At 38.8% G+C, this 26,811-nt stretch overlaps 1 protein-coding gene across 10 annotated transcripts in view; it reads left to right on the top strand.

Moving 5' to 3' along the window:
• Positions 1–26,811, top strand: part of LRCH2 (leucine rich repeats and calponin homology domain containing 2) — a 93,482-nt gene that overhangs the window by 42,125 nt on the left and 24,546 nt on the right. For 5 of the 10 annotated variants that reach the window (XR_012160642.1, XM_073358583.1, XM_073358574.1 and 2 more), the window contains exons 4-16: positions 1,404–1,509; positions 1,597–1,733; positions 3,349–3,482; positions 5,433–5,520; positions 6,815–6,926; positions 7,249–7,346; positions 7,434–7,501; positions 7,726–7,830; positions 7,936–8,001; positions 10,347–10,424; positions 14,066–14,134; positions 18,421–18,469; positions 20,204–20,320. Coding sequence is in view for 9 of the 10 variants with exons in the window: in XM_073358583.1 (XP_073214684.1) it covers positions 1,404–1,509; positions 1,597–1,733; positions 3,349–3,482; positions 5,433–5,520; positions 6,815–6,926; positions 7,249–7,346; positions 7,434–7,501; positions 7,726–7,830; positions 7,936–8,001; positions 10,347–10,424; positions 14,066–14,134; positions 18,421–18,469; positions 20,204–20,320 (1,227 nt within the window). In the remaining variant the exon portion in view is untranslated. The remainder of the gene's footprint in view (positions 1–1,403; positions 1,510–1,596; positions 1,734–3,348; positions 3,483–5,432; positions 5,521–6,814; positions 6,927–7,248; positions 7,347–7,433; positions 7,502–7,725; positions 7,831–7,935; positions 8,002–10,346; positions 10,425–14,065; positions 14,135–18,420; positions 18,470–20,203; positions 20,321–26,811) is intronic. The other 5 variants (XM_073358580.1, XM_073358581.1, XM_073358578.1 and 2 more) reach the window with 4 other exon arrangements.

The following is a 26,811-nucleotide window of genomic DNA, read 5'->3' on the forward strand; positions in this document are numbered from 1 at the left end:
CACAAGTCTAAAGTGAAGCAAAGTCTCCCCAGTCTGTTCCAAACTCGCCTTCCAGGGTCTGTTCCAAACTTGCCTTCCACTCAAGTACATGGCGACATCTTGGCTGGAAGGGGTCCTCGCTATTTGCTTCCTGCTGACATCACACACAGCACTTGCTGCAGTGCTCCTCACCATAGCGTCCTGGTATGTCAAAAGACAGAATGCGTGAATGATCACCGCAGTGTGGCCTAGATCACCTATTCAAGGGATGTTGGCACCATCCTGCCTATGCACAATGACCACCAGTTCATTACTGGCCAGCTGGGGAAGGTACATCCACTTCTTCACCACATGCCTTATGGTGTTGTCCACCTTGTTGAGAGGTACCTTCCCTCGCTTACATGAATGCCTAAACAAACGTTAATTAATTTAGTCTTGCAACACCTGTGTGAAGTAGGTGTAAACCATGCTTATTCCCTGTGGCTGAACCACTTCGAGGTGTAATGAGTCTACAGCAGTCTTTGTGAGACTAGGCTGATATATTTTTTCTGAGGCAGTAGAGCATCAGGTTCCCAAACTTTTTGCTCGCACAACCCTTTCTTAATGAAGTATTTCCTGCTGGGACCACAGACAGCATGGAGGATGCCATCTTATAGAGCAAAATGGTGTCCTCTGCACGCATGACCTTGCATGCTCCGTATGTGAGAAGTCATGCCGCATGGAGGATGCCATTTTGCTCTGCAAAATGACACCGTCTGCAAAGTGTGACCTTGTATGTATGGTGTGTGTGAGGTCACGCTATGCAGAGGATGCCATTTTGTAGAGTGAAATGGTGTCCTCCATGCATTGTGACTTTGCACACACTGTATATGCAAGGTTACGCTGTGTGGCACAAAATGGAATTTTCCACTCACTAGGGATTGCCGTCATCCCCTTTGCTGATGGTGTGACCCCATTTGGTGTTTCAACCCACAGTTTTGGAACCGCTACAGTAGAGGATCATCATTTTAGATCCAGTGGTCTCAGGTGATTGTGGAACATAGGGAAGAAGAAAGGTTGTTATCCCCATTTTGCAGAGGTACAGAATGTAGGTGAGCTGTCTGCAATCACACAAAAGACAGAGATGGGAATCAAATCCAGATCTTCTGATTGGGTCCAGTGCAAATCTCAAGGTGGTCTTTCCTTGTCCATTGGATTAGACTCCTTGATTGGGCTCCCACACTACCAAATGTTGCTGCAGATTGGAAAGGCTCTCCTTAGAGCTGAGTTATAGCAGCTCTCAATTTGGTAAGAAAGGGGGAGGGGGAAGGAATGAGGATATTGTTCTTTAAAACGTGTTTTTGTAATAGCTTTCACTGAAATTTTTTCCTTTGTTTAATTTCAGTCAAGATATTCAGCTCATTGACTCATTATCTTTTACTTAGGATATCAGCTGCAATGAGATTCAGGTCCTTCCCCAGCAAATAGGAAAACTGCAGTCACTTAGAGAACTGAACATTAGAAGAAATAATCTCCATGTGTTGCCAGATGGTAAGCTGCTCACCATCCTCGTGTTGAAATAGGTAAATTACACAAAATATTAGGGTGTCTGATTTTGTTTTCTTTCCCCCTTAACAGAATTGGGAGACCTTCCCTTGGTAAAGCTGGATTTTTCTTGTAATAAAATTACAGAGATCCCAATTTGTTACAGGAAATTACGTCATTTACAAGTAATAATTTTGGATAACAATCCAATGCAGATACCACCGGCACAGGTTAGTATAAAAAAACTTGCATTTTCTCAACTTTCCCAGCATTTTAAGAAAGGGTGAGATGTGTTAGGTTAATTACCAACCAACTGCCAGTGGCACAAGGAAACATAAGGGCATTTCTTGACCCATAATCCTTTGCTCAAAACATTATTTTGTAGTTTAATCATTCATCCCACCCTTTACATTAGTTAATGTGGAGGCCAGAATAGATAATTGTAGTAGTCCATTCTGTCCTTTAAAAAACAAAAAACCTACAAACCTATGAATAAACCCCCAAAAATCAGGCTGATGTTGATTTATACTATGTGGTAGTCTGACAAATTGTTGTGAACATCCAAAGATTTAACCCAGGAGAAAAATTGTAGGTGTGACTATTAGGGTTAGTCTCCTTTCTCCCACACACAGCTATCGTTCTTTCTCTGCATCCATATTTCTGCTTGTTCTTTCCATCTGCTTTCTGTTGCTGATCTTTTCCTCAACCCAGCCCTATAGAGACATAATGAGCAAGGCCCACCCCCAAAAATGGTCTTAATCAGTTTAATCTAATCTGAAACTACAAACAATATGTAGTAGTCATAATTGCATGGTAACTGTATAAGTTATTGAATAACATCATTACAGGGTAGATTAAAGGCACCCAAACAACCATACCTTTGCATTTCCATACCTTAACATTTTTGGATTTCTTAAGTTTAATTCTGATATTCCTGGGCTTGTGATGCTTGTTTTGGAGATAATTACTACATTCCTGTAACTTTTTTTTTAACTTTAAATTACTGATACGTACACAACCTTTATCTGGGTATTATATCGTACTTTTTTCCCCCTTATTGAAATTTGAAAGTAATCATTAAATTTTCTTGAATACAGTTGTATGAGTTGTACTTATTAGAAACATCTTTGAAATAAGAAAATTAATGTTGGAGTTTAATCTTATCTGTTTATAACCTTTATACTGGCTTAGTTTGATAATATGTATTATAAGTTTCATACAGCATGTATCAGAAATGTCCAAACTCCGCTCCTTTCCTCCCTGATCCCGGAGATGTCTTATTTACCTTTGTTGCAGCTTCAGGCACCCTGATACCTTTCCCTCTGATTGGTATCCAAATGCTTCTGTGTTTGATGTATGCAGTGTTGTTGTAGCCATGTTGCTCCCAGAATATTAGTGACAAAGTGGTTGAGGTAATATCTCTTATTGGACCAGCTTCTGTTGGTGAGAGACACAAGCTTTCGAGCTTACACACCTCAAAAGTTTGTGTCTCACCAAGAGAAGTTGGTCCAATATGACACGTCATGGCACCCACCTTGTCTCTGTGCCTGATGTCATTAAGACCATGGGCAGCCTTCTCTGCTGTCCTTACTCTGCAGGCAGGCAGACCTTGCACTTTTATGTGCCTAAAGAGCAGGTCTGCTTGTCTTGGGCTTCTGGACAATTTGATTTTTTTTTCCAGCCCTGACTGCTAAACTACTAAAACTCTCTATTTTTTTTTCATTTGAGAGTGGGAAGAGTAAATTCTTGTATAGTAGAAAGTTAATAAAAATAACTCTTAAATGTAGAAAGTGTATGATATAAATATACCATGCATCTAAATTAATTTTTTCATGTGTTTAACAGATATGTTTAAAGGGTAAAGTTCACATATTTAAATTCCTCAGTATTCAAGAATGCCTCCGAATAGATAAAAAACCAGATTCCTTAGATCTTCCATCACTGTGTAAAAGAATCCCATCCCAGCCACTCACAGACAGGTATTACTTTTCTTCTTTAAAACTACTTAATGTTTGCTATGAAATAAGTGTTTAGGATAATGGAGAACTACTCTCATAGTGAGGTCATATAATGTTAATAGTTGTATTTACTTTTAAGGCATCATTATTACAAGTTAATTGATTAACTGATTTAAAGAAGAATTATATCAATTATATATTATATATTATATTATATATTATAATATTATATATTATAATAATATTATATATTATTATATCAATTGGGCTATCACCAGCAGGAGAGTGGATTTGTGTGGGGGGGTGGAGGGTGAGAAAACCTGGATTTGTGCTGGAAATCACTTTAGATAAGCTATTACCAGCAGGACAGTGGGGTGGGAATAGGTATTGTTTCATATTCTCTGTGTATATATAAAGCCTGCTGCAGTTTCCACGATATGCATCTGAAGAAGTGAGCTGTAGCTCACGAAAGCTTATGCTCTAATAAATTGGTTAGTCTTTAAGGTGCCACAAGTCCTCCTTTTCTTTTTGCGAAAAAGACACGGCTGTTACTCTGAAACCTATCAATTACATTATATCTCTTCATTCTTTTAATTTCTTGCTACAAAGCAAATAGTAATTGTGCTTTTTCAAATTTTCGGCAGTAGGGTACACCAGAAATTAGACTAAAGATGGGTTTGAATTTGTTTTTTGAAATGAGCAGCTTTTCTTTTTCATACTACTACAGTACAGTAGAGCATTGAAGTTATATTCCTCTGAGCTTGCTCAAAATAGAACTGTATTGCTAGATGGAAAGCCTGCCTTCCAATATTGATCCAGCTGTATACATTTATAAGGAATTCTAAATTGAGCAATACCTTATAAAGTCTCAGAAAAACAAGAGAAAACAAACTGAAAAGTCCAAATGAACTAAATAGTGCAATGTATACAGCTGGACTTTCTCAATTAATATACTTCTATTAACTGTTTCAGAACTGTCTGATATCAACAGTCTTTAACCTGTCTTGTTTTAGAAAACTGTATTACCTATAGAACAAGATTTTACCCTTGCCAACATACTTAAAATTTCATCCACAACCTGTGTCAGTATTTGTTGACTTTTGGTGCTGAATAAAACAGAAGAGCTGTTCGAAACATACAACTTCTGTAAGAGAAGAACTAGTTAGTTATCCAGGGAGGCTTAACTAAGTATAATGGGATGAAAATGTACAAATGTGAATGTAGGCTGGATACCAGTCAGAATACAACACCTAAGGGCTTGTCTACACTGGGGAATAGCTGTTTTAAACTAAAAAGAAAAGGAGTACTTGTGGCACCTTAGAGACTAACCAATTTATTTGAGCATAAGCTTTTGTGAGCTACAGCTCAATTCATCGGATGCATACTGTGGAAACTTCATCCGATGAAGTGAGCTGTAGCTCACGAAAGCTTATGCTCAAATAAATTGGTTAGTCGCTAAGGTGCCACAAGTCCTCCTTTTCTTTTTGCGAATACAGACTAACACGGCTTTTACTCTGAAACCTGTTTTAAACTAGCTTCCCATGTGGACTCTTATTCTGCACTGAGAGTGGATTAAACCAAACTGCGAGAAGGAACTCTTAGTGTAGAATGAGTGTCCGTGGAGGGGAGTTAGTGCAGAATATTGCACTTGAAATTCACACAGCACTTGAATGGACTTAAGGAAACACTCCTGAATTTTTTGGGAAGTTGGACGAGATAACCTAATTGATCTTCAGTCTTAAAATTTCTATCTGATATCCTTCTTTAAAATAGCCTCTCAGCACACTAAACATCTCTATAGTGGGTCTTGTGTCACAGATGGGTGTAAAACAAAACAAAGAAACCCTTTGTCCCAGCAACCATAGAGAGATAGGTGAGAAACATCTTGAAAATGGTGTCTTCCTTTCACTTACCATTTAGAAAAGTGGTATTTTGTCTTATATTATGTTCAATGCCTTCTCTTTGTTATAGTATGGAAGACTTTTATCCCAATAAAAATCATGGTCCTGACTCTGGCATTGGCAGTGATAATGGGGATAAAAGACTGTCTGCAACTGAAGTGAGTGAGTTTTTATTATTCACTGTATATTTTTATTTTTGTGTTGATAAAAGAGGGCTGAAAGGACAGTATTTTTCTTCATTTACAGAAGCAGTTTATCATTCAGCATGTGCATAATTTTGCTGCACTAAATTGCTTATTTCTTTGTCATTCAGATATGCTTTGTATAACTAGGGAAAGCTTTAATGTAATACATACTGCAGTTAAATGAACTCAGTAAAATGTGTGACAAACTTACTGTAAACAGTGTAGTTGTAGCTGTGTTGGTCCCAGGATATTAGAGACACAAGGTGGGTGAGGTGTCATCTTTTATTGGACCAAATTCTGTTGGTGAAACTTGCTGTAAAGCATAGAATGATGATACTAAATATTTAAATTATTTATACGTCCCTCTGAATATTTAGCCCAAATTAGTTGCATGGTGTTCTGTCACCCCACTCCAAGCTTTTTAAAAACTGAACTCTGAACCAAATCAGTTGTGGCTTGTTTAGCCATTTTCAGATATAAAATACAAGATCATTTTTTACAACAGGGAACAATTAATTTGAGAGTTGCTTTTGTTTTTCTAATAATTTCTGTTTTAATTAATATAAGCTGAGGTGTAATGTATTTTTCTTTGCATTGGCTGTTTATTAATGGGGAGTATTGGTTGACATGTTAGACATATTATCAGCAACATTTAAAAACTATAAGGGAATTTATCCTATTTTTCCAATAGCTTGCTTATGTAGTTGTATGAATCTATGTGTAATCAACTACAGTTTGAATAACAGTAGTACTAAAACTGAATATGGTAAAATTATAAAACTGGGACTAAGGGAAGATTTAAGTCTAGGCTAAAAAATGTACTTGCAAATTCATCTGAAGGTTGTTCATAAGAAACCGTAAAGTGGAGGAGTATTTCAGGATTATGTCAAAGGTCAGACTGATCAGATGTAAAGTGGCCACACAAACTTAATGGACAGAATCACAGTTCCTTTAATTAAGTGGGGTTGTGCTTGGTAATTGGTTGAGTGGAGAAATATTTATGTGCTTCAGAAAGTGTTGATTCTGTAGGTGGCACGCTTTACTCAGTTAAGAGACCAGTGGCCCCAAAATTTTGCTGCAGGGCACTGTAAATAAAAAGTACTGTCTTTCAGATGAAACAAAACATGTCTTGACCACACTTTGCATTCATATAAGTGTTTCACCTAAATCTTCCCTCATAGTAGGCTCTTTTAATGACACTGTGGCTTATCAGTAAACTGAATAATTAATATGCCAGTCATGTTTTAATTCTGATTATTCTTTGCAGCCATCTGATGATGACACAATCAGCCTTCACTCTCAGGTATCAGAATCGACGAGGGAACAGACTTTAAGGAATGACAATCATTTAATAGGAAGTAAATTTGACTCACATAAAGGTAATGCCTAGACTTTTTAGTACACAGAAACACACTATTGTTTCAGGTGCAGATAATTTCCGTTAAGCACCGCACAAGATTATATGATGGTGTATTAGATCTGTGCATTTACACTTCAGACAACATTGTAATAAAATTATAAATACAAGATCAACAAATATGCAATAATGAAAAAACTGTCTCATGAAAATCTTGTCTAGATATAGCAAGAGCTCACTGTATTAGTTATATTTGGCTGTCACAAGTACCTTTTAGGAATAACGTTAGGTTGAGAGAACTATTTAATATTTTCTTTTTTTCAAACTTGATCAATCATCCCTAGACCAGGAGGTGTATGATTACATTGATCCTAACACAGAAGATGCAGCTATTCCTGAGCAAGGAGATGTACAAATGGGACCATTTGTCTCTTATGTTAAGGTAAGGTAACTTAATAAACGGAAAAAATTAGATGACACATCTTGGTCATTAATGTCTAAACTCTTAATTTTTTTCTTTTTGTATAAGGAACGAGGAAAACACCCTGAGAAATCGCAGAAAATAGAAGGGAATGATGAGTGGGGAGATGAAAAAAGGTAGGCCTTCATAAACATCCCTTTGGAAGTCAGCATTTCCAGAGCATAGTTCTGTGATAGTGGGTACAAGCACCTGTGGCTGGGCAGATCAACTTTTAGGAAGGTTTTTTTTCCAATTGCTGTCAAGGAACACAATCATTTGCTTAAAAAAACAAGCCCCCAAACATGCATGCCTTTCCATAACCTACTGGAAAGCAAACGTTTCAGCTAAGTTAATCTTTCAGACTTCAGAAAGAACAGCTGTTGGCAGAGGAAGATGACGAGCTGAAAGAAGTGACTGACTTGAGAAAAATAGCAGCTCAGCTACTGCAACAAGAGCAGAAAAACCGGTAATACAAAATCCAAATACAGTAATAGGTTAGGCGAGGTGTGTGCCGAATCTAATTTGTTTTCCCGTTTAAGCTGTCTGCTTAAAACTCTTTTCTGTTTTACAGCTTTGAGAATAGATTTGTGCAACTGAAGACATTAAACAGTCAAACAAATTCATACAGACTTTTTAGGTGTGTGTCTCATGTCTGTTTTCATAAAATTGCTAGACAGAGAAGCAACAATGTCCAGATGTAACCTGTATATTGTGATAGATAGCAATTAATGATTATTTTTGTCATTGCTCATCCAGTGGACAGGAGAGCAGGAAATCCATTTGATGTGAATATTTTGTGTTTCATAATGTTAAGCTAGTCCTTGATTATCTGATCAGGTGTTTAACACTGGCATTTTTCAAAGTGAAACACTCCTATGTAAAAATGATGGAAATTAGTAATGGCAAATTCTGGGCATTATTGCTGATGCACTAAAATGCTTTAAGCATAGATCATAAATGACTATTCAGCACCATGTGCTGCTTCTGTGTGGCTGGTTATTTTTACAGAATATGAAGATTTCAGTGAATGTAGGTTACCAGATTTTAGAGGGTAACTCCTCCATTCAGACTGCCAAGTTGTAACATTTTGCTAAAGGATGAGGAGAGTGGACCCTTGTTCAAGCATGCGTCTTTCAAACAATAAAACACAGAAACAAGTTGAATATCAGTAGTCCATCTTGGCCATCTAGTTAGCAGTTATCAGCTGGCAGTTTCCAATGGGCATTGCAGAGAAGGGGGCTCTTGAGGAGGGATTTGGAGTGAGACAGGAGAGTGGCTTTATGGACTCATTTGGGCAGGGTATTCTACGTATAGGCGTGACAAGGAAAAAAATGAAAAGGTGCTTGTGGAAGTGGAAAAACAGGTGATGGAGGCTGGCTGCTGTGGAGTGAGAAGGGGAAAGAAGGCAATATGAGAAGTTACAAGAGAGGGCAAGTAGGGAAGGCTAAGTTAATGATAAGGACCAGAAGCTTGTATTTGATGTTGGAGAGAATGGAATGGAATCAGTGCAATCCTGAATGGGGGCTCTGAGAGCATTACTTGGGAGAGTCAATGGCACATTGGCAGATGGTTTCTGGATGTGGCATTCAGTGATGGTGAAGAAGTGGTGTTTTATAAGGAACATGGCAGAATTAAGAGGGGTTAAAGAGTATTCGTAGGAGGGGAGTCTGCATGGTCATAGGATTTCCCAAAAATGTGATCAGCTGTGCAGGAGCAAGACTGAAGGAAGCAGAGAGAGTGTGGCAGCAATGTAGCAAGATGACACATTCCATAATCAGATGAATACAGTTTTCATTAGTGTCTTAAATTTCAGCCTAGCAATGAGATGCTACGCATCTGTTTTTCTTAAAATATTGTGAAAGATATGAAAACCTAAAATATCCTGATATTGCAGCTGCATATTGTCAAGCTTTAGAAATTGGGCAGAGTGTATCCCCCTTGTGTAATTATTATATTGCAACTAATGAATTGGTGTTAGCTGAGTTTAATATTAACAGTGTGAGCAGATAAAATGAATGTTTCTATAGCTTTAATTACTTGTAATTCTATTTAAAGTATTCAGGAATGAGGAGGTGTCCATAGGGAAGGGAAATACAATTAAGAAAGGGAGATAAGTAGGGAACAGTAATGTTTAGTCCTGGTTAGCTGGCAACTGGCAAAAACTATAATAAGAAAATATTTTGAATTTTTACTGTACTGTAAAATATAAACAGTATTTAAAAATTATAGTAAACAATGGTTTAAAAACACTGTCATGTTTATTTGTTTTTAATGGGGATAATTATATTGGGAAAACGTTGTAAATCTCCTTATGTCATCATTTGTTATACCAAAACGTTTCCTCTGAAGACCAGACTTCTAACCTAGTGCTGCTTTTAAATTACTTTTGTTAAGCATAGCCATTACTGTGTTGCATTTAGTAATTTAGCTGAGAACTCTAAATTCTGCTTTGGTTGGCAGTGCAATGTTTATACTTGTATGAACCTATTGATTTGCTAAGCTTTACTGCTATATCTGTGGCACTTGTATTTAATATTTGTGTAAATTTTTTAAAATGTGGAGACAAACTCAGTACTGATTTAAACTATATGCTATCAGCAAAATATAGCAAGATGTAAGTCAGCCCTGATTTTGGCCCATAATTTTTTGTGAATGTATAATTCCTTGTAGTGACAGGAATAAGAATTAGAATTAGAGATTAACAGTTGAAATATTCCTGCTTTTGAATCTACAACTTTGTAAATGTTTACATTGTGCAATTTTGACCTGATCACAAGGACTCCTCTAAAATTTGTGCATCCTAATAATTTCTTATTAACCTTAACTCTGATCATTTAGCATGTTTTCTTTTAATCCTGTGAAATCTATCCTCTTTTTTTCTTTTCTGCTTGCTATACTAATGACTTCCCTGTCCTCTCCCATCAACTTCTCCTGTTTCCTTCTTCCATCTCTGGGTTTGGTGTACATGAAATGTGAATACAGACGGAGACCATTAAGCTATAGAACTTCATTCAGTGAAAAACTCTTCCAGAGGACGAGGGCTGCAGGACGTGCATCCAGGTATCTAGTGTTTGTGGAGCTTAAAACTCTGAAGAGCACATTTTAGACAAGAGCAACATTATCAAGGCTTGGCTTATGGAAAATAGAACAAAGTAACTGAGTGAATTAGTATAGGATATTTAATGGCCAAAAAATTGATCACAAACTAAATTGTTATGACCACATTCAATATTGTCCAAGAGGAATGCATCCGATGAAGTGAGCTGTAGCTCACAAAAGCTTATGCTCAAATAAATTTGTTAGTCTCTAAGGTGCCACAAGTACTCCTTTTCTTTCTTCAAGAGGAAGTGTGTTTGTATTTCAGAACATTAGGTAGTTTGACATTAGCTATGCAGAGGTAACTTCCAATTATAAGTTTGACTTTTTTTTTTTCAGTCACCACAACTGACTTCACCAGACCTAAGCAACCAACCTGAAATTTCAAGTATTATATCTTGCCCTAGATAACAATTTTCTGCAAAGTTCAAGATGGAGGGAGTGGGCAACCAGTAAAAGCCACATGGGGTACAAGAATTTCAATATTGGGATATGAAAGGAAGAGCCATATGTAAAGATGAGATACTGCCTTCAAAGGAATGGGGTCCTTCTGCCTATTGATTTTTGAGTCCATCTGAATTTCTTACCCCACTTGCAAGGCCCACCAAGTTCCTGTACACCTGGCATATTCTGCAGTGACTCCTGTCACTGAGCAATTTTTGAGTATTTTAATCTAAGGGGACTTCCAGGCAGTAATCTTTTAACATCCAGTTAAGGTTTCATTTGACTTGGAAAACTCTTGAGTACTCTTAAGAATGTAGTGTATTAGAGAGCCTACTAATGCCAAGTGAAGATTCCACATTATTTAAAAACAAAACCTATTAAACTTTGGGAAGTGAGCACAGGTAACGTCAGGCCCCCATCATCCCTTCTAATCTGAAGTTTGGAGAAGATGCTGTACTTGTAATGTCTGTCAATGGGAGACTGAAAATCTGAGTGATTTTCATTTACCATGCAATAACTAAACTTCATGATGTTGGTCAGGTGGCCATTGTATACACTAATTCGGTGTACAGCAAAATTTGTGTAATTCTCAGGACATGAGATCTTTTTAAACAGGAGAAAACGATGGTACTCATGCTATATGTCTTGCAAAGAAATACTGAAGTACTCTTCTAGTGATAAATAAGGCCAGATTCCCTTCAACTACTGATTGTTATGTATTATAAAGAGCGAGGGTTGAGTGTGAAGAGATGTGATGTGGATGGAAATGGTGGAATCTGTCGTGGTAGCATCACTCTGAGAATAACATGAGTTAAGAATTTGTGGGTGACTTGACGCATTCATTTTGCATACGCCCTGCAGTTTGTTGGCTTTTTTTTATAAACTGGAATCTTAGTTTTGGAGTTACAAAGCTTTCTAATGTCTGGTGGCTGGTTTGTTTTTTGAGAAAAATATAATGATCTCGGGGGGGCAGGGCAGCAATGTTTGGAATGAATGAATGACTTTCTCCAGTTCAGAGAATTTTACCTTGAACTGTTGGGTTTGGAAACTTAGTAAATATAGATTAATTAACTTCCATGCATTTTATAAACAGGCTGTAGACAACATTTTCCCAGTGAACCTGCAAAAATCCATTTAGCTCTGTCATTCAGTCTCACAGGAAATTCAAAAGGCCCTGACTAGTCAAACATCTAACCACTAATCTGAGAGATACTGAACTTGCTATTACTTACCAGTACATTTACTGTAAGAGTTCATTTTTGAGTATACTGTTCCAGACTATTTTCAATACTAGAAAAAAAGATCTGAATTTATTATTAGGAAGTAGAGTATTCAAAATATATTTGAACATCCATATAAATGTCTTGGTTTTTAATAATTGGAAGCATCAATGACTTATATCATTAATGGAAATAGCTTCAACCAGCAAAAATGCGCACATCGTTAGTATTTAATATGTCAAATGGCTTATTTCTAAAACTGCGTGTCTTACTTACATGAAATCATTTTATCTACAGTGACAGTTTCAGTCGTGGCATCAAAGTTATTAAGTGATTCAAATTATTCCATTTTTTTAATCTTTCATTTTATTCCAAGGGTCTTATCTTGCCATCGGTATACTCTAAATTGTCCACTGACTTCAGTGGAATAATTTCCTGAAAACTAATGATCCTAAAATGGTTTCATTATTTTACAGTATTTGCTATATCATATAGCACAAACATTGCATCCTTATGTAAGTATTTGTTCTGGAGAATTAGAATTTCTTTTTCCTACCTCAAAACACCCCAAAATATTCAGTCCTTAAAGATTGAATATCGGGAATGTGGACTGGAGGGAGTAAATTTTCCAGTTTGAATTCAGTCTGCATGACTTTATCGAGTTAAATGAGATTTGCATAGTCACAACACAATACAACACTTACCCTGTCATTGAAAAGTATTTGTAGTACCATTAAGCTGAGCCACCTATGACGAGGGTGAATGAAAGCCTGTGATACAAGTCAGTTAAAATTAATTCACTGGTACTAAAGACATTTGTAAGAGAATGATTGATCTGTGACTTAAAATGTAGGTGTCTGTTTCACTTTTCCAATTTTACTGTTTATCCTTCTCGTACATAGTTGTTTTTATTATCATTATTATCATTATCATAATCATCATTATGACTGAGTTCTAGGTTTTTGTGTAATTTAAGAGTACGCTTTGTTCTCAATCCTGCTCACCATGAAATCGATGGAGTATTACAGTGCAATATTTTCTGTTCTAAGAATTCAAAAATCCCGAGTCCAACCCCAAAATAGCATGAGACTTGCTTGAAAATCGTTCAGTTAAAAAAAATTGCTCTGTTTATTGGTTTGCTTTCTGTCTTTTTAATCCTTTAAGGGGGGCAGCCCCATCTCCTTCTACCCTGTGTGTGATTGTTTCAGGGTAATAATCTGCCCCTAAAGCACATGTAGGCATAGACCACCAGCTGTTTTGAGGGTGACTTCAGTTGCCCATTCCAGGATTGAGGAGGGTAATCGCCATTTTATTCATCACCATTCTCCCCATCATTGTTCTGACTCTCCTGCCCTCCCCCCCAATTCTCTCAGCCTTTGCCGCAGTCTCCTGCTCAAAACCCCACTGCCAGTCTCCCGTTTGTTTTTACATTTCCCCTGCTCTCTATGCTGTGCCTCACTAGCCATCTGTACATTCTTCCTGACCGCACCCACTCTTCATTCCCATGTCCCACTGTGTCCTGTCTTTGCCACTTTGGTGAATAGTGACTGGGCCTCGAAGCTGAAGGCTGGCTGGCTGGCTTTAAACCCAATGAGAACAGTTGATGTGGTGGCCTCTTGTGTAAAAAATGAGGAAGGAGACCTAGCTTTTTCTGAGATCGTAAAGAGTTGGGTTTTGCTTTGGTTTTGTTTTTTAAAGAAATACCTACTATTGCAAGACTTGAGAGAGCATAGAAGTTGGAAACTCTGCTGTTGACTTCAGTGGAAGTATGACTGGGCTCTGGGTTTTCTTTATATAGGCACATTCAGTTTCTATGTAAAATATGCCACTTAAATATTCAGAGTGTTTATTTTGTAGGGAAGCGTTTAATGGAGAAGGTGCTGTATGCTTTAAAGAGGTTGCTAACGAGAGCTGTCAGATAAGTGTGTGTTTTCTTTGTAGGCTTCTTAATCATTCGACCTCAGTAAACACAAGAAACAGGCCAAAGCAGACCGTGGAATCTGAAAAAAGGTATTAAGAAATTTTTATTGCTTTCTTTCATAGTACTGAAATAAGATCTTTTTTTGTGGTGGTCATTTTATACAGGGTAGGGATGAAGGATCAGTGAACAATGAGGACTGAATTCTGCCCTTGAATGTTTGTGAATAACTCTTGTTGACTTTTGTGGGAGCCTCACACTCCTTCCAGTGACAGAATTTGGATGTGAAAGAAAACTGTTGGAATAATAATACCAGAGCACTTTTTAAGTGTGCTGGGGTTTTGTTTAATTCTGGTATAACATGATCATTAAGACATTTTACAGCAATGTATTTTGCTGTCGGTCTGTTTTTTTCACACTGTTGTACATGATTATCAGAAAGTTCTTATTCTTTCAGCCATGAGTTCATAAAATAAGTACTCTGGATGGCTGTGTGCCCTTTGCTGGATCACTACTCTACTGGGTGACCTTAACTGCCTTTTGTGATGAGAGACCCAAACTTTACTTATACCAGTGTTGATAAAGGGGTGTGGGGTTTTTTTTTAGGAAACAAAGGCCAGATTTTCTTGGTGTCTGCTAATACCACCATCTGACTCTGTCTCCAGCAGCAGAAAACCAATACGAGGGGGGTGAGGGATTGTGCAGAGTAAGGTTCTCACAGCTGAGAGTCTGGTTGAGGAGCTGATCCAATGGAAAACTTGGGGGTTCAGCAGCTAGCAGAGAGGCCTGCTCTTCCCAGGCTTGATTTTTCTCTCCTCTTGGTCCCTTGGTTTGCACTTCCCTGCACCATTGGAGCTGAACTGAATTCTAGTATCTTACCGAATATCTAACATTCATATGGTTTGGGTTCCTCAGACTCCGTGGCTGAAGTTCAGTTATAAACTGAAGAATTTTGTTCTATATAATTAAAAGCTTACACCAGTTCGTCAGATAATGCATGTTTGAAATACTGGGGAATGAATTGCATATTTATCTTTCACTTTTTCTTCCTGTGAATGGTATGTGCCGCCTATATTTTGTAGTAACATCCAAGATTATTCTGACAGAAGTCAGTGAAAATAGCTTTAACGCTTTGTTTCCTTGGCACATTTGTCAGGCTGTGTGTGTAGTCAGTTTCACTGCCCTTTTTAGTCAGTTTGTCAGTTTCTTTCGGGTTGAGAGGAACAGATAATAGGTAAAATTTTTATAAGGCATTTTAAAGAAAAAACTCAGAATGCTCCCTTTGAAAGGGTGCCCTGTCAAAAGAATTCATTTTAATTTGCCAATTTTAAAAGAATGCAAGTTGACAGTGTCCCTTGGATGTCAGTTTTGTTTAATTTTGGCATGTCCCTAATGGAAAGCTCTCGCAGCCATTGAGTTTAATTTACCATTTTTATTCTTTGAAATATAGTCAGGTTAGTTTCTTATCTATAGTGGGAATAACTTGGGGGTAGGAATTTCTCACTTTGAACATTTAAGTAGAACTTGAAAAATTAGTTTTGGTGTTTAAAATTACTAACAGTTTAAGTTAAAAACATTTCTAGATGGTGTAAACAGTGCATTTCCAAGTTATTTAGGAATTAATGTTGAGCAGTAAACTGAAAGCAAGCCTTTTTTTAATCCTAAATTTTGTTTGTTTTTTCTAGGGATACTGTTGGTTTGCTAGTGTTCTTTAATGGAGGTTTTTGCTGTTTGCAGCTGCTAATATACATTTCCCAACTGTAAATAGTCAGAAGCATCAGGAGTGGAAAAGCTACTCTGCAAATCATATCAGTGAATAATTCCAAATCCTAAACCCAGTTACTGGGCAGGGGAGAGCACAATTACTTGGTATATTCAGGAGCAATCATGGGGGGAAGGCCCTCTTCATAAGGTAGATTTTAACTAGCATCTTTTTGTCTGTGTTTGAACCAGTCCTAGGCAGAGGACCAATAGATATTCTATTTCTAACAAACAAATTTGTCAGAGACAAACTTCCCTTGTAATGTCAGAGGGAACCGTTTTTAACAGGAAAATTGGAGCCCCAGAGTCTGTGAAAACATAACCCTCTCTTCAGTAACCTAGTCTGTAACTAACAGGGTTTACTTCAAGGAAGGAATAATCAATGCAAGTAGATGGAACTTAAAAACAGGATCTTTGTTTCTTATTAAATGTTTGCAGTAATAAATGGAAAGGCAGAAACGAAATAGCTATACCAGTAAAATTTTCTCTAAATATAATTGTTTTTCAGTGCTTTCTATTCAGATTGGATTTCCTTGGTGAATAGGTCTATAAATGATAAATACATATCTAAGTGATTTAAAAATTGAGTATGATATATCTCACACAGGACTGGTTCCAAGCATCTTAACGTATATTGTACCTTTTGAAAAAGGTACATTATCCATGTATAAACCAAAAATGAGTTCTTACAGGGTTCAGTCACCTGCTTGCCGTCCTGGGAATTAGGTCCAGCCAGGCCTTGTTCCCTCCCCTGGTGGTGTCTCTTCCTTTGTCCTCTCACCCTGTGGACCCCTCTCACTCCAGGAACCGCAGCCTCCTCTTCATGACTCGCCTCTCCAGCCAGTTGACCATACTTGTTTTCCCCCGCTTCTGGGTTATCAAAGTCCCTCTTGACAAATGGGTTCAGGCAGTTTTCTTGCTCACTGCCCTGCTGGTGCCACTTCATCAGTGGCTGGTAGGGGGACCTGAGTGTGCTCTTTACTCCGGGCCCTGGCTCAGGGGCCCTGTCATCGGCAGCCAAGGTTTGACCTATCCCATACCTTGCTGCTTTCCCCCTGAGCCTTGTCCTACTTTCCAAGCTCTCCCCCCCCCCCCCCCCCTCCAGGTTTGTCAGCCTCCCAATTCCCTCTTCCCAGGGCGTGACTTTGGGCTATCCTCTATAGTCCAAACCACACCTCCCTTCACACAGGGAGTCACTACAAACTACTTCCATGCAGTCCCCTCTGTTGCCAACTTCCTGGATTATATAGGCCCCACCTGTTCCTGCCCAGCTGAGCTCCCTGTCTCCTCCAGGTGCAGCCTGGGCACTTAATTGGCTCACTTAGCATTCTTAACCCTCCCAGGCCTTTCATTGGGTGAACACTCCATCACAGGGTTGTTTCTGGTTCATTGTTTATGTGCATTACTGTTTTTACTCCTTAGATTTTCTAATGCAATTATCCTAAAAATTAGGATTTTAACTGAACCTATAATGGCCCACAGCAGAAATTTTGCAGCCTGTTTCCCAAACTGCAACTTGCATTTGCCTGCGACATTTATAGTTTTGCTTCCCGGAACAGTACTGTAGAAAGATCATATATCTTATGTCTATTTTTAAATCTACCTGCTAAAAGTCTTGGCAGAGCATATAGCAACTTTGTAGCTACTGCAGTTATTTCAGAAATAGCACCTTGTCATCAGAAATGATTTGCTGCTTTTTTATCCTTCACTTTCTATTGTGTTGTATTCAGTGATGTCGTATTGTATGACACAACATCATAATCCAGTTGTCCACTTCTGAGCCACACTACAGCCTCTGGGAATTTCAAGTATTATATCCACCCGTTAGTGCCCCTGTGAACTTTTGAGGTTCTACAATTTAATTTTCCTCTCTTCTAAAATGTTTCTCTGCCCTGTTACTGTGTGAAAGACCCACACACACACACACACACATGAAAACTGACCATACAGGGCAAACAGTGAAACTGGCTATATACAGGGCTGGTGCAGTCACAAAGTAAAAACTCTGGAAATGATAGAGAAATTGTTACTCTGAACTTTCAGCTGTAGTGATCTTAGATGTACTTAATATTCAATGTAAAAAAACAAACAAAAAACACTTGTGTGCTTAAACTGAAAGTGCCCTTTTAAAATGGCATTAGAACAGACTTTATTTTTACTGTTAATTTTCAATAAAGTGTGTGTCTGGTTCTTGAAGAAAGGAAGTAATGGAATTCCACAAGTAGTAATTTAAAGATAAATGTTATCCAGTTATCGTATGTATTGGAAATAAACTTTGAAAATGGTAAGCATAGCATGCTAAAACTATAAAGGAGCTTGAAATGGATCTGGAAGCAAAAAATCTCAGATTTCATTACATTTTAATCAAATGCTCATAAAATTACTTTTGACAATATTGGTTATAAAATTGTTAGGCAACACACAAAACATCAAAACAGTGTTGATAACAATGTGTATTTTTAACACTGCATTCTGACCTCAACAAATCCTCTTAAAATATCAAATTTCTATATTAGTATAAAATATTTTGGAAGTCTTGCTATTAATGTGTAAAAAGTAGTAACATAGTTAGTAAAACTAAGGAAAATACATATTCAAATAGTGGTGTTTTTTTAAGTGTCTCAACAGATGAAATAAATTCTCCAGTGTCTCCTTACAGATGGCAGGTAAATATGTGCATGTAAAACTGTAGAACCCTTATTAGCCCTTGATAATCATTTTATCCACGGATGTACTAGTGGTGTAGCATAACTTGCATAGTGTTTGTGTTCAGATATGTATTTGTTTGCAGATACCAGTAAATGTATGTACATAATTGTGGTTGCAAATGTAAAGGTAATCTAAAAATGTCCCTCTTAATAATGCAAGCTTCATTTTTTTCTCCAAATAACACTTATATTAATTTAAGATCTTTGTACTGCTTCTAAGGCATTATGGGTCTTAATTTTGCCCTACTTTATTCTTCTATAATTTCTTTGCGTTGTGTGTATCAGGTTTTCTGTTTTCTCAGTTTTTAAATAGTCCTTACGTTGCAGATCAGGGATGGGCAACCTGTGGCTCCAGAGCCACATGCGGCTCTTCAGAAGTTAAAATGCGGCTCCTTGTCTAGGCACCGACTCCGGGGCTAGGAGCTACAGATGCCAACTTTCCAATGTGCCAGGGGGTGCTCACTGCTCACAATCTGGCTCTGCCACAGACCCTGCCCCCACTCCACCCCTTCCCTGAGCCTGCCATGCCCTTGCCCCTCTCTCCTCTCCCCGCCCCCAAGCCCAGCCTCCTGCATGCCATGAAACAGCTGATTGGGAGGTGTGGAGAGGGCTGCCAGGGGATGTAGGTGCTGGGGGGGGCGGGGGCGGGCTGAGGGGGGCTGCTGACATATTACTGTGGCTCTTTGGCAACGTAGCCTGGTAAATTCTGGCTCCTTCTCAGGCTCAGGTTGGCCACCCCTGTTATAGATCTCTTGTTGTTTTTATGCCTAAGTAGGAAACACATCAAAGTGCTGTGAAATGTTTGTGATCAAACTCAAAATGTTTGGTTGTAGATTTTAATTCAGTGTTTGTTTTACGTTCATTTTATGGTGCCTTTAGGTGGTAATACAAAAACAGCTTTAGAAGTGTAGATTGATTTATATACATTGTCCTTGTAGGTAAATATTTCCTTTTGAATCATCTTCCTTTATATTTAGTGGATATGAAAACATTTAATTATTTAAATTCACTGATCTTTTATGAATAAGCCTTTTATTGTCTCCATCAAATTATTATATTAATTTACTTGTTGTAAAGATGGATATTTGTATAGTGCCATCTATTGCATAAATTTCACTGTAGGTCAAAGTCCCAAGAAAATGCTTTTTAAAAAAAGAATATCAGTGGATAACTGACCTGATGTGTAAAATTACACACACCTCCATTTGCGTGCACTAGTGACTCGCTGCGTGCTCAAATACGGTAATCACACATGAATAGCTGGTCACAAGTCTACCTTTCTATTTGCATGCCTATTAGTGGTAAGTGTATACAATTTCAGCACATGTCTAATTTGTGAAAATCAGGCCCAGCATGGATAATGAAGAAAGCTGTGGTTTAAAAAATGATTAAGTAACAATTTAAGGCCATCGTTAAACTTATACCCTCTCCCATATATAACTTATTTTAGAATCTTGAAATGTAAGAAGTGCTATTTGTAGAAGTGACCTGTACCAGAGATTGGTGAAATTACAGTGCTGCAAAATTGAAGTGTAACAGAGGCAAACAAGGCCCAAGAAAAATAGTATTTTTAGTTAAACCAACTTTTCTGTTCAAATTTACCTCTGTAATATAATTTCAGTGTCCTCATAATCCATGCTAATGCTTAATGTTTAAATCCTTGCTGTCTAAAACCATTGTTGAAATTTGCAGCCACTAGAAAATCAAAAGGATTTGACAGATGAGCAGCACTGGCCAGAAACACAGCCTGTTATCTGGCAGAATGAAGAGAGGAGAAGGAGCAAACAAGTTAGAAAGGAATATTTCAAGGTATTATATCCTTATTTTTTCATTTGCTGCTCTTTTTGCTCTTTGAAGAACTGATGTTTCTAGGAAGACAATGTATTTAGCTTAATTGTCACCAGACTGGTGTGATACAAACTGATAAATTTATCTTCTGGTTCATGCTCTGCTGCAATTTATAGAAGTAAATGTGTGTGTCTCATCTAATTAAATACATATTAACAAACACTATTTTAAAATACTATGGGCTTTATTTCTCATTTGCAAGATACACAGGTGGGTTTCTTGGGTAACTAAATGAAGGGGCTTTCTCTTCTAACTTGCATGTGAGCTATATTCTCCTTTTGGTTCAATCCTGTTAGATTAATACATATGCTTCCAGGACAATTTGAGAGTGCAGGAAAACTGGAAACATTTGGCTGAGTGAGGAAATGCTTATTATTCCTCTTACCTTCAACAGAAAATGTAAACTTAAATCTGTGTTCTGAAGGCAGAGAATAAAACCTAACCTAGAATCCTTCCAAACATCCATCATTTCTTCTCCTCTTCTCCGCGCCTCAGGCTTAAAACCACAAAAAAATATTTAAAACTATTTTAAACAAATGTTTATGCTCAATTTGGTATTTTTGCAGAGTCTGAGAAAGATGTATAGTACATCTTAAATCAGTTGCCATATCCTAGTACAGTATGCTAATATCATCCTTACCTGGTTGATTTAGTAACTGTCTTACTGCTCTAACGTGAGGGTGAGAGAGAGGAAATACTCTGAAATTGTTTCCCTTTGTTTGCAATGTGCACGAACGGTCACAAGATGTCAGTGTCTGCATGATGCAAAACAGGCACAAGATCACAGGCAACAGAGCAGGCGTCAGTTTTTCCCCCCAACTTCTGGAGATAGTTGTGGTGTTTTTTGAGAAGTTTCAGATTAGCCCTACTAGCTGTAAAGGTGTGACCACTTTACCAGTGTGACAGCAGGTATAAATAAACTGAATCCAATAGCACATTTCTTCTTTGAGTGCCGGTGCCTCTGTATATTCAACTGTGAATACATATGTGCTCCATCCTCCTGAAACCGGAGAATTATTGCAAATAGTGTCCGTCAGTCCACACCTGTGCCCCTGTGCTCCACGCTGAGGATATAAGGAGTGAGGCTGACACACCGCCTCTTTCTTAGCACCGCATGGCCTGAGGTAGAATCCTCCAATGTCCAGAGCTGATACTTCGTTATAATCTTTCCAATCTCCCAGCATGGGACTTAGATTATGCCTAGGATACCAGGTTTCAAAAACCATGTCTCCTCCCCTTGCTCCTTTTTTGGCCAGCAACGATAACCATTACTGCCTCTACTGCCTCGGAGAAGCTCATATCTCCATTAAATGCAATATCTGCTGTGCTTTTCTGCGATATCTTTGGCTTCGGAAGCACCTTATGGAGTACAGCAAGGCTCCAGTCAGGCCCAGGCTGGGGAGACCTCCCGGTACATCATCCAGAATTGGCAACGAGTGTGTCCCCTAGTACTATATGTGACTCTCTGGAGCAGAGAGGGGGACAGGTAAGGACTCTTTGGCTGAGCCCCCTGATGAGAGTAAGGGGTGCGCGCAAACATAAAAGCAGATCCTCTCCTAGACCTTCTAGGAGGGGAGATCCCTCCCCACCCCTGTCGGTGGAAGAAGGGGAAGATCAGCAGGATCCATTGGTACCACTGGTTCTGACAGGGATATTGTCCTTTGCTCTTGATGAGGTGGATGCCCCAGCCTCTCCCTCTCCACTGGACAATCATAGACTGTTCCAGGAGCTGTTAAGGAGAGAGGTAGAACAGCTCAAAATCTCCTTAGAAGTCCAGGATTTTCAGCATACGTTCCTGAGTATCCCGCAGTCGGCAGGCTCTGGTTGGGTTGCTCTCCCAGTAAATGAAGCCATGCTAGGGAAATACACACAAACTAGGGAAATATTAAAAAAAAAAATACAATATACATAAACTAGGGAAATACAGTCTTGATGGAGCTATTATAAGGTTATAAGATAATGGAGCTATTAAAGGTTCATAACTGGTTGGAAAATCATTTCCAGAGACTAGTTATTCATAGTCAAGGTGGAAGGGCATATCAGTTTGCAGTAGGACACATCACAGAGTATGAAAAATGTACCCAAACTAACGGCAGTATATATAATATATGTGTGTGTGTATATATATATATGTGTGTATATGTATATATATACACACACAACATTACCCTCACATAATACATTGAGAACAATAAGGGTAGGGAACTGTCTGAGAATCAGAACTCATCTCCTTGTGGTGTTTAGACTAAAGCCTTGTCTACACCTAAAAGCCTTGTCAATATAGCTATATCAGCAAAACCTTCCCAGTGCAGACACAGTTATACTGGCCAAAAAGGGCTTTTGCCAGTCTAGCTTATATCAGTTTGGTGAACAAAGTAAACTATACCAGCAAAAGCACTTTTTTAATGCTGTAACGGTGTCTATGCTAGTTCCAGTGATATGTAGCCTGTTAATCCACCCTGTCTTATCCCGTTGTACCAGAAAAAGCTAGGTCAGCCGTGTATGTGTGTGTCACCTTTGAATTTGTGCTTAACTTATATCACATCATACTTCCATACAGTGGTCTGTGCCTGTTTTGTCCTTCTGTGCACATGTAGTTGATTCCATTCTGTATACTTGATTTCCTGATGTCTTTTTACATTATTTCAGTGTGTGTGTGCGCTCTAAAGAATGAGAGTATGGTAGGTGACAGCTATGTCTATATGCTTGTCGATACTTATTGAACTGTGGAGTTCAGCGTTCTGAACTGTTTTGTACTGGTGGGCTGCTGTGCAATATGTTACCTGAGTAGAGCCTCGTAGTGCTTTGGTTTACATCACTGCACATATGGATGTGCTTTCCGTCATATGAGATCTCATGTTGGCATTACTGTCAAGAGTGAAAAGGGCTTTTCTTTCTCACTGCAACACATCCTGGCTATACATTTCTGCATTTCGTAACTAACCATCACATTGTCATTCTGGATAGAATTCTTTGCATGGTTAAATCAGTGGCCTCATCAGAAAAGATTTTTATTTGCTCAGCCATTGTGGTGTCATCTGTAAAGTGATTGTGGCTGTGAAAACTATGATGACTGTAGTAGTATATGGCTACTGAACACCATCTCTCTGAGAAGATGGTGTTGTGGAGATACCTCATTGATCTTACTCATCTTCTTTCTGTGTGGTCCGCTACCTATGTGAATGGAATCTGGCTTTTTCAAGGCACTAGTTGCACACAGTACTTCCTAGTTTGGTATTTTGCAATTGTAGGATTATTTCTTCATGTACTTTTTTTTTGCTTTCCATTCACATTTGCTTTTTGGCAGGTTTAACCGTTTGTATGGCCCTTAGCTGAAATGACCATCAAAATTGCAAAAATTATATTGAGAAAAAATTTTAATAGAATAAAACATACAGTGAATAGTTAGTCAATATTTCTTTTTGTTTTGTGCTTTCAGTGTGGCCTCAGATCTCATTTAATGTACACCATTCAAACCCAGGTCCAATACAAAATAATTAATTTTCTATTGGGTGTTTCCTGTGATTCTGTCGTCATAGTATCTGAGTGTTTCTCAAACTTGATTGAATTTAGCTTCACAATATGCCTGAGAGGTTAGGTGGTGGTATTATTCTAATTTTACAGTTGGGGGATTTAAACATAGAGAGATTAAAGCCAAAATTGTCATCTCCTCTAATTTTGGATGCCCAACTTAAAACACCGAGGTTCTGATTTTTCAGCATACTTTGTACTTTGATAGGACTATATATGTTCAAAGTATAGTTCCAGTTGACTTCAGTTGCAGCTGTGTGTGCTGAACACTTCTGCAAATTAGAACCATTTATAGCTGAAATTAATATTAGTATATATCAGACTGAGGTAGACACCTAACATGGGAAAACTTCAGCTCAAATTGATATAGCTCTTGGGTGGGGCTGGAAATGCTGTTATTAAGGTTGCTCTACCATTGCTATTATAAGACCCTGTTTTCAGTAGCTTATAACTTGGGCCAAATTTTTAACGGTCAGGCTGTAATTTTCCATGCCGGGTGTCTTCCATAAACTGGTGTGTGGGGGGGGGCGTTGTTTTTTTTTAATTGTAACTAAAATGTTTATCATTTCAAAGAACGTTGCTTTGCCCATGTTATAAAATTCTGGTGACCATTTCTTTAAAAAATCTCTAGTGCTCCTGCTCTGGAATAGGGACTTGACATTTGACAGGATGGTGGCCTTTGTGTCCAGGATGTGCCTTTTGCTGTCCCCTTGAAAATCTACCCAAATTTGGCCAAATTATAAGCCTTTGAAAAATTGCAGCTCTCGCATGCTCAGTAGAGACATCTTAAATTTTAGCAGCGAGAAGCTCCAAAGGTGATCTCTGCACTGGGCATGCTCCAGCCCAGGGCTGAGCAGGAGTTTCCCTGCAATTGCAATTATGGGTTGCTGCAGACTGTGCTGGGTCTAGGTCTGAGTGCCTGAGCTAAGAACAGGGATGCAGTCTTCTGTTTCCTCATATGACCCATTCCTCATTCAGTGCATAGGATGCTCCCCATGGGGATGAACCAGGATTGTCTAGTAAAGGAAGCTATTGTCTGTAGTCCCAGGCTTCATTTGTTCCAGAAGTTTAGAGGTGTGTAGTGAGTGAGGCAGAAGACTGCAGAAAGAATGGTTTCATAATTAAGGCAATTGAATTCTGCCCTTAATAATTTAATGGTTTTCGGCGTTTGACCTGCAGGATACCTAGTTTCTCTGTGACGGCCACTTTGAACCTAGACAGATTTGTCAGTACATTATAAGAGCATATACATAGACTTTCCTTATTAGAGTGGGTGCAACATTCACTAGTGTACAACGTTTTCCCAGCGACCTCGGAATATGCAATGCCTTTTATTTTAGTAACATGACCTCTCCTCCATACTGGCAGGGGTCACCATTCTAGCTCATTGTGAGTGAGGGATTCCCAGAGGCACTAGGAAACTGAACATTATGCTATGACCTGTCCAAGCCAGTCTTTGGACTCTCATTGATTCTTTGTTTCCCCATTCTTATGAAGGAGTAATGGGGAGATGGGGTCCCACGACTTCCATAAGGGCTGGGTGGACCCGGCCATCTAGGAGATTGGTTACAGTTCCCTATGTGGTAATGGCCAATGCTGGCCCTGCTCTCCAACAACTTTTCTTCAATTCCTTTATTTTTGGTACCCTTAACAGGCTGATGAATTCTTAACCCAGGTATTTTGTTATATCCAATGAGGTGGATACAGAGTGTGGCAGATCCTTTAAGCTATCTAGGATTAGTCGACTGGCCCTGTTAGTATTTAATCCTCCCTTTCACATGGCACACTACTTGCATCCTTCATCATGCACCACAGGGGCAGCAGGAATTCCCTCACAGTTACCCTTCAGTCCTTCTTCCTGTTCACCTGTGGAGACATTGTTAGTATTGGCAAGCACTGGTTCAAACAGTGATACATCCCATACACAGGAAATACTTGCACTCCGGTGTCATGGGCCAGGATCATTTTCAATATCGAGTACTTCCTTTTGACCTCTCTTCAGCCCCAGAGGTGTTCTTAAAGCTTTTAGTGGTATTGTCAGATCTTGGCTGCATGTGTGTGTTCTTTCAGGGTGCTGTCCCAGCTCTGCGCAGATAGTGGACACAGCAGACCTAGATAGAACTGCTCAATAAGACCACAAGACTTGGTTTAGTAGCGAAGGCACATGGCCAGGTTTATTGCCAACGAATCATGGTCCTAGGTCCCCGGATCAATGTCTGCAGTTACACTAGCACCTGGATGCCCATGACAATGGACCAGCTCAATCAGTGGTGGGACTTTCCACTGCCCCCTAAGCCAGACAAAGACGCTCCCTCTAAAGATCAATCTTTATACACCAGTACAAACAAGTTGTGTGATGCCCCTCAGACGTCGTTAGTTACTGCTCCCTGATGTGGTTTACCACACATTACCTTATACAGGTTGGTTCAATCAAAACATCTCTGTTCATCACACTGTCATCCTGACCTTATCTCTAAGAGGAGGTCAGTGTATCCTTGCAACATCTTCGGGGAGTGTGTTCCTACCATACATGGTGTAGGGGTGTTCTGGTACCACCCTTCTGGGATGTGCTTGCGTGAGTGTCCTGTGCTTAGCACTTAGGAGTGTATATGTTTCTGCAATACCAGCCCTGTTCTTGCCAGGTTCTGTGAGCCTGCACACAGGCAGAGCCTGACTTCCGCTAACTTTGCTTTATATTAGCAAGGCTTGACCACTACTTTTGTTGAAGTCTTAGGCCTCGTATTGGGCTTCTGATACAAGGCCTCTTGTCTCAGGCTTTCTTTCTACTATAAGTGGTGGTGGCTGCTTATCTTCAGTAAGAAGCAGTTTTAGTCTTCCTGTATCCAGTCTTACAAAGCAGTGCTAATTTCCACACAGACAGCTCTCTCCCTCTTCCAGAATTGGGTCTCCAGCTAAATGTA

Source organism: Lepidochelys kempii, chromosome 9 (genome assembly GCF_965140265.1).
Source record: "Lepidochelys kempii isolate rLepKem1 chromosome 9, rLepKem1.hap2, whole genome shotgun sequence".
NCBI lineage: Eukaryota > Metazoa > Chordata > Testudines > Cheloniidae > Lepidochelys > Lepidochelys kempii.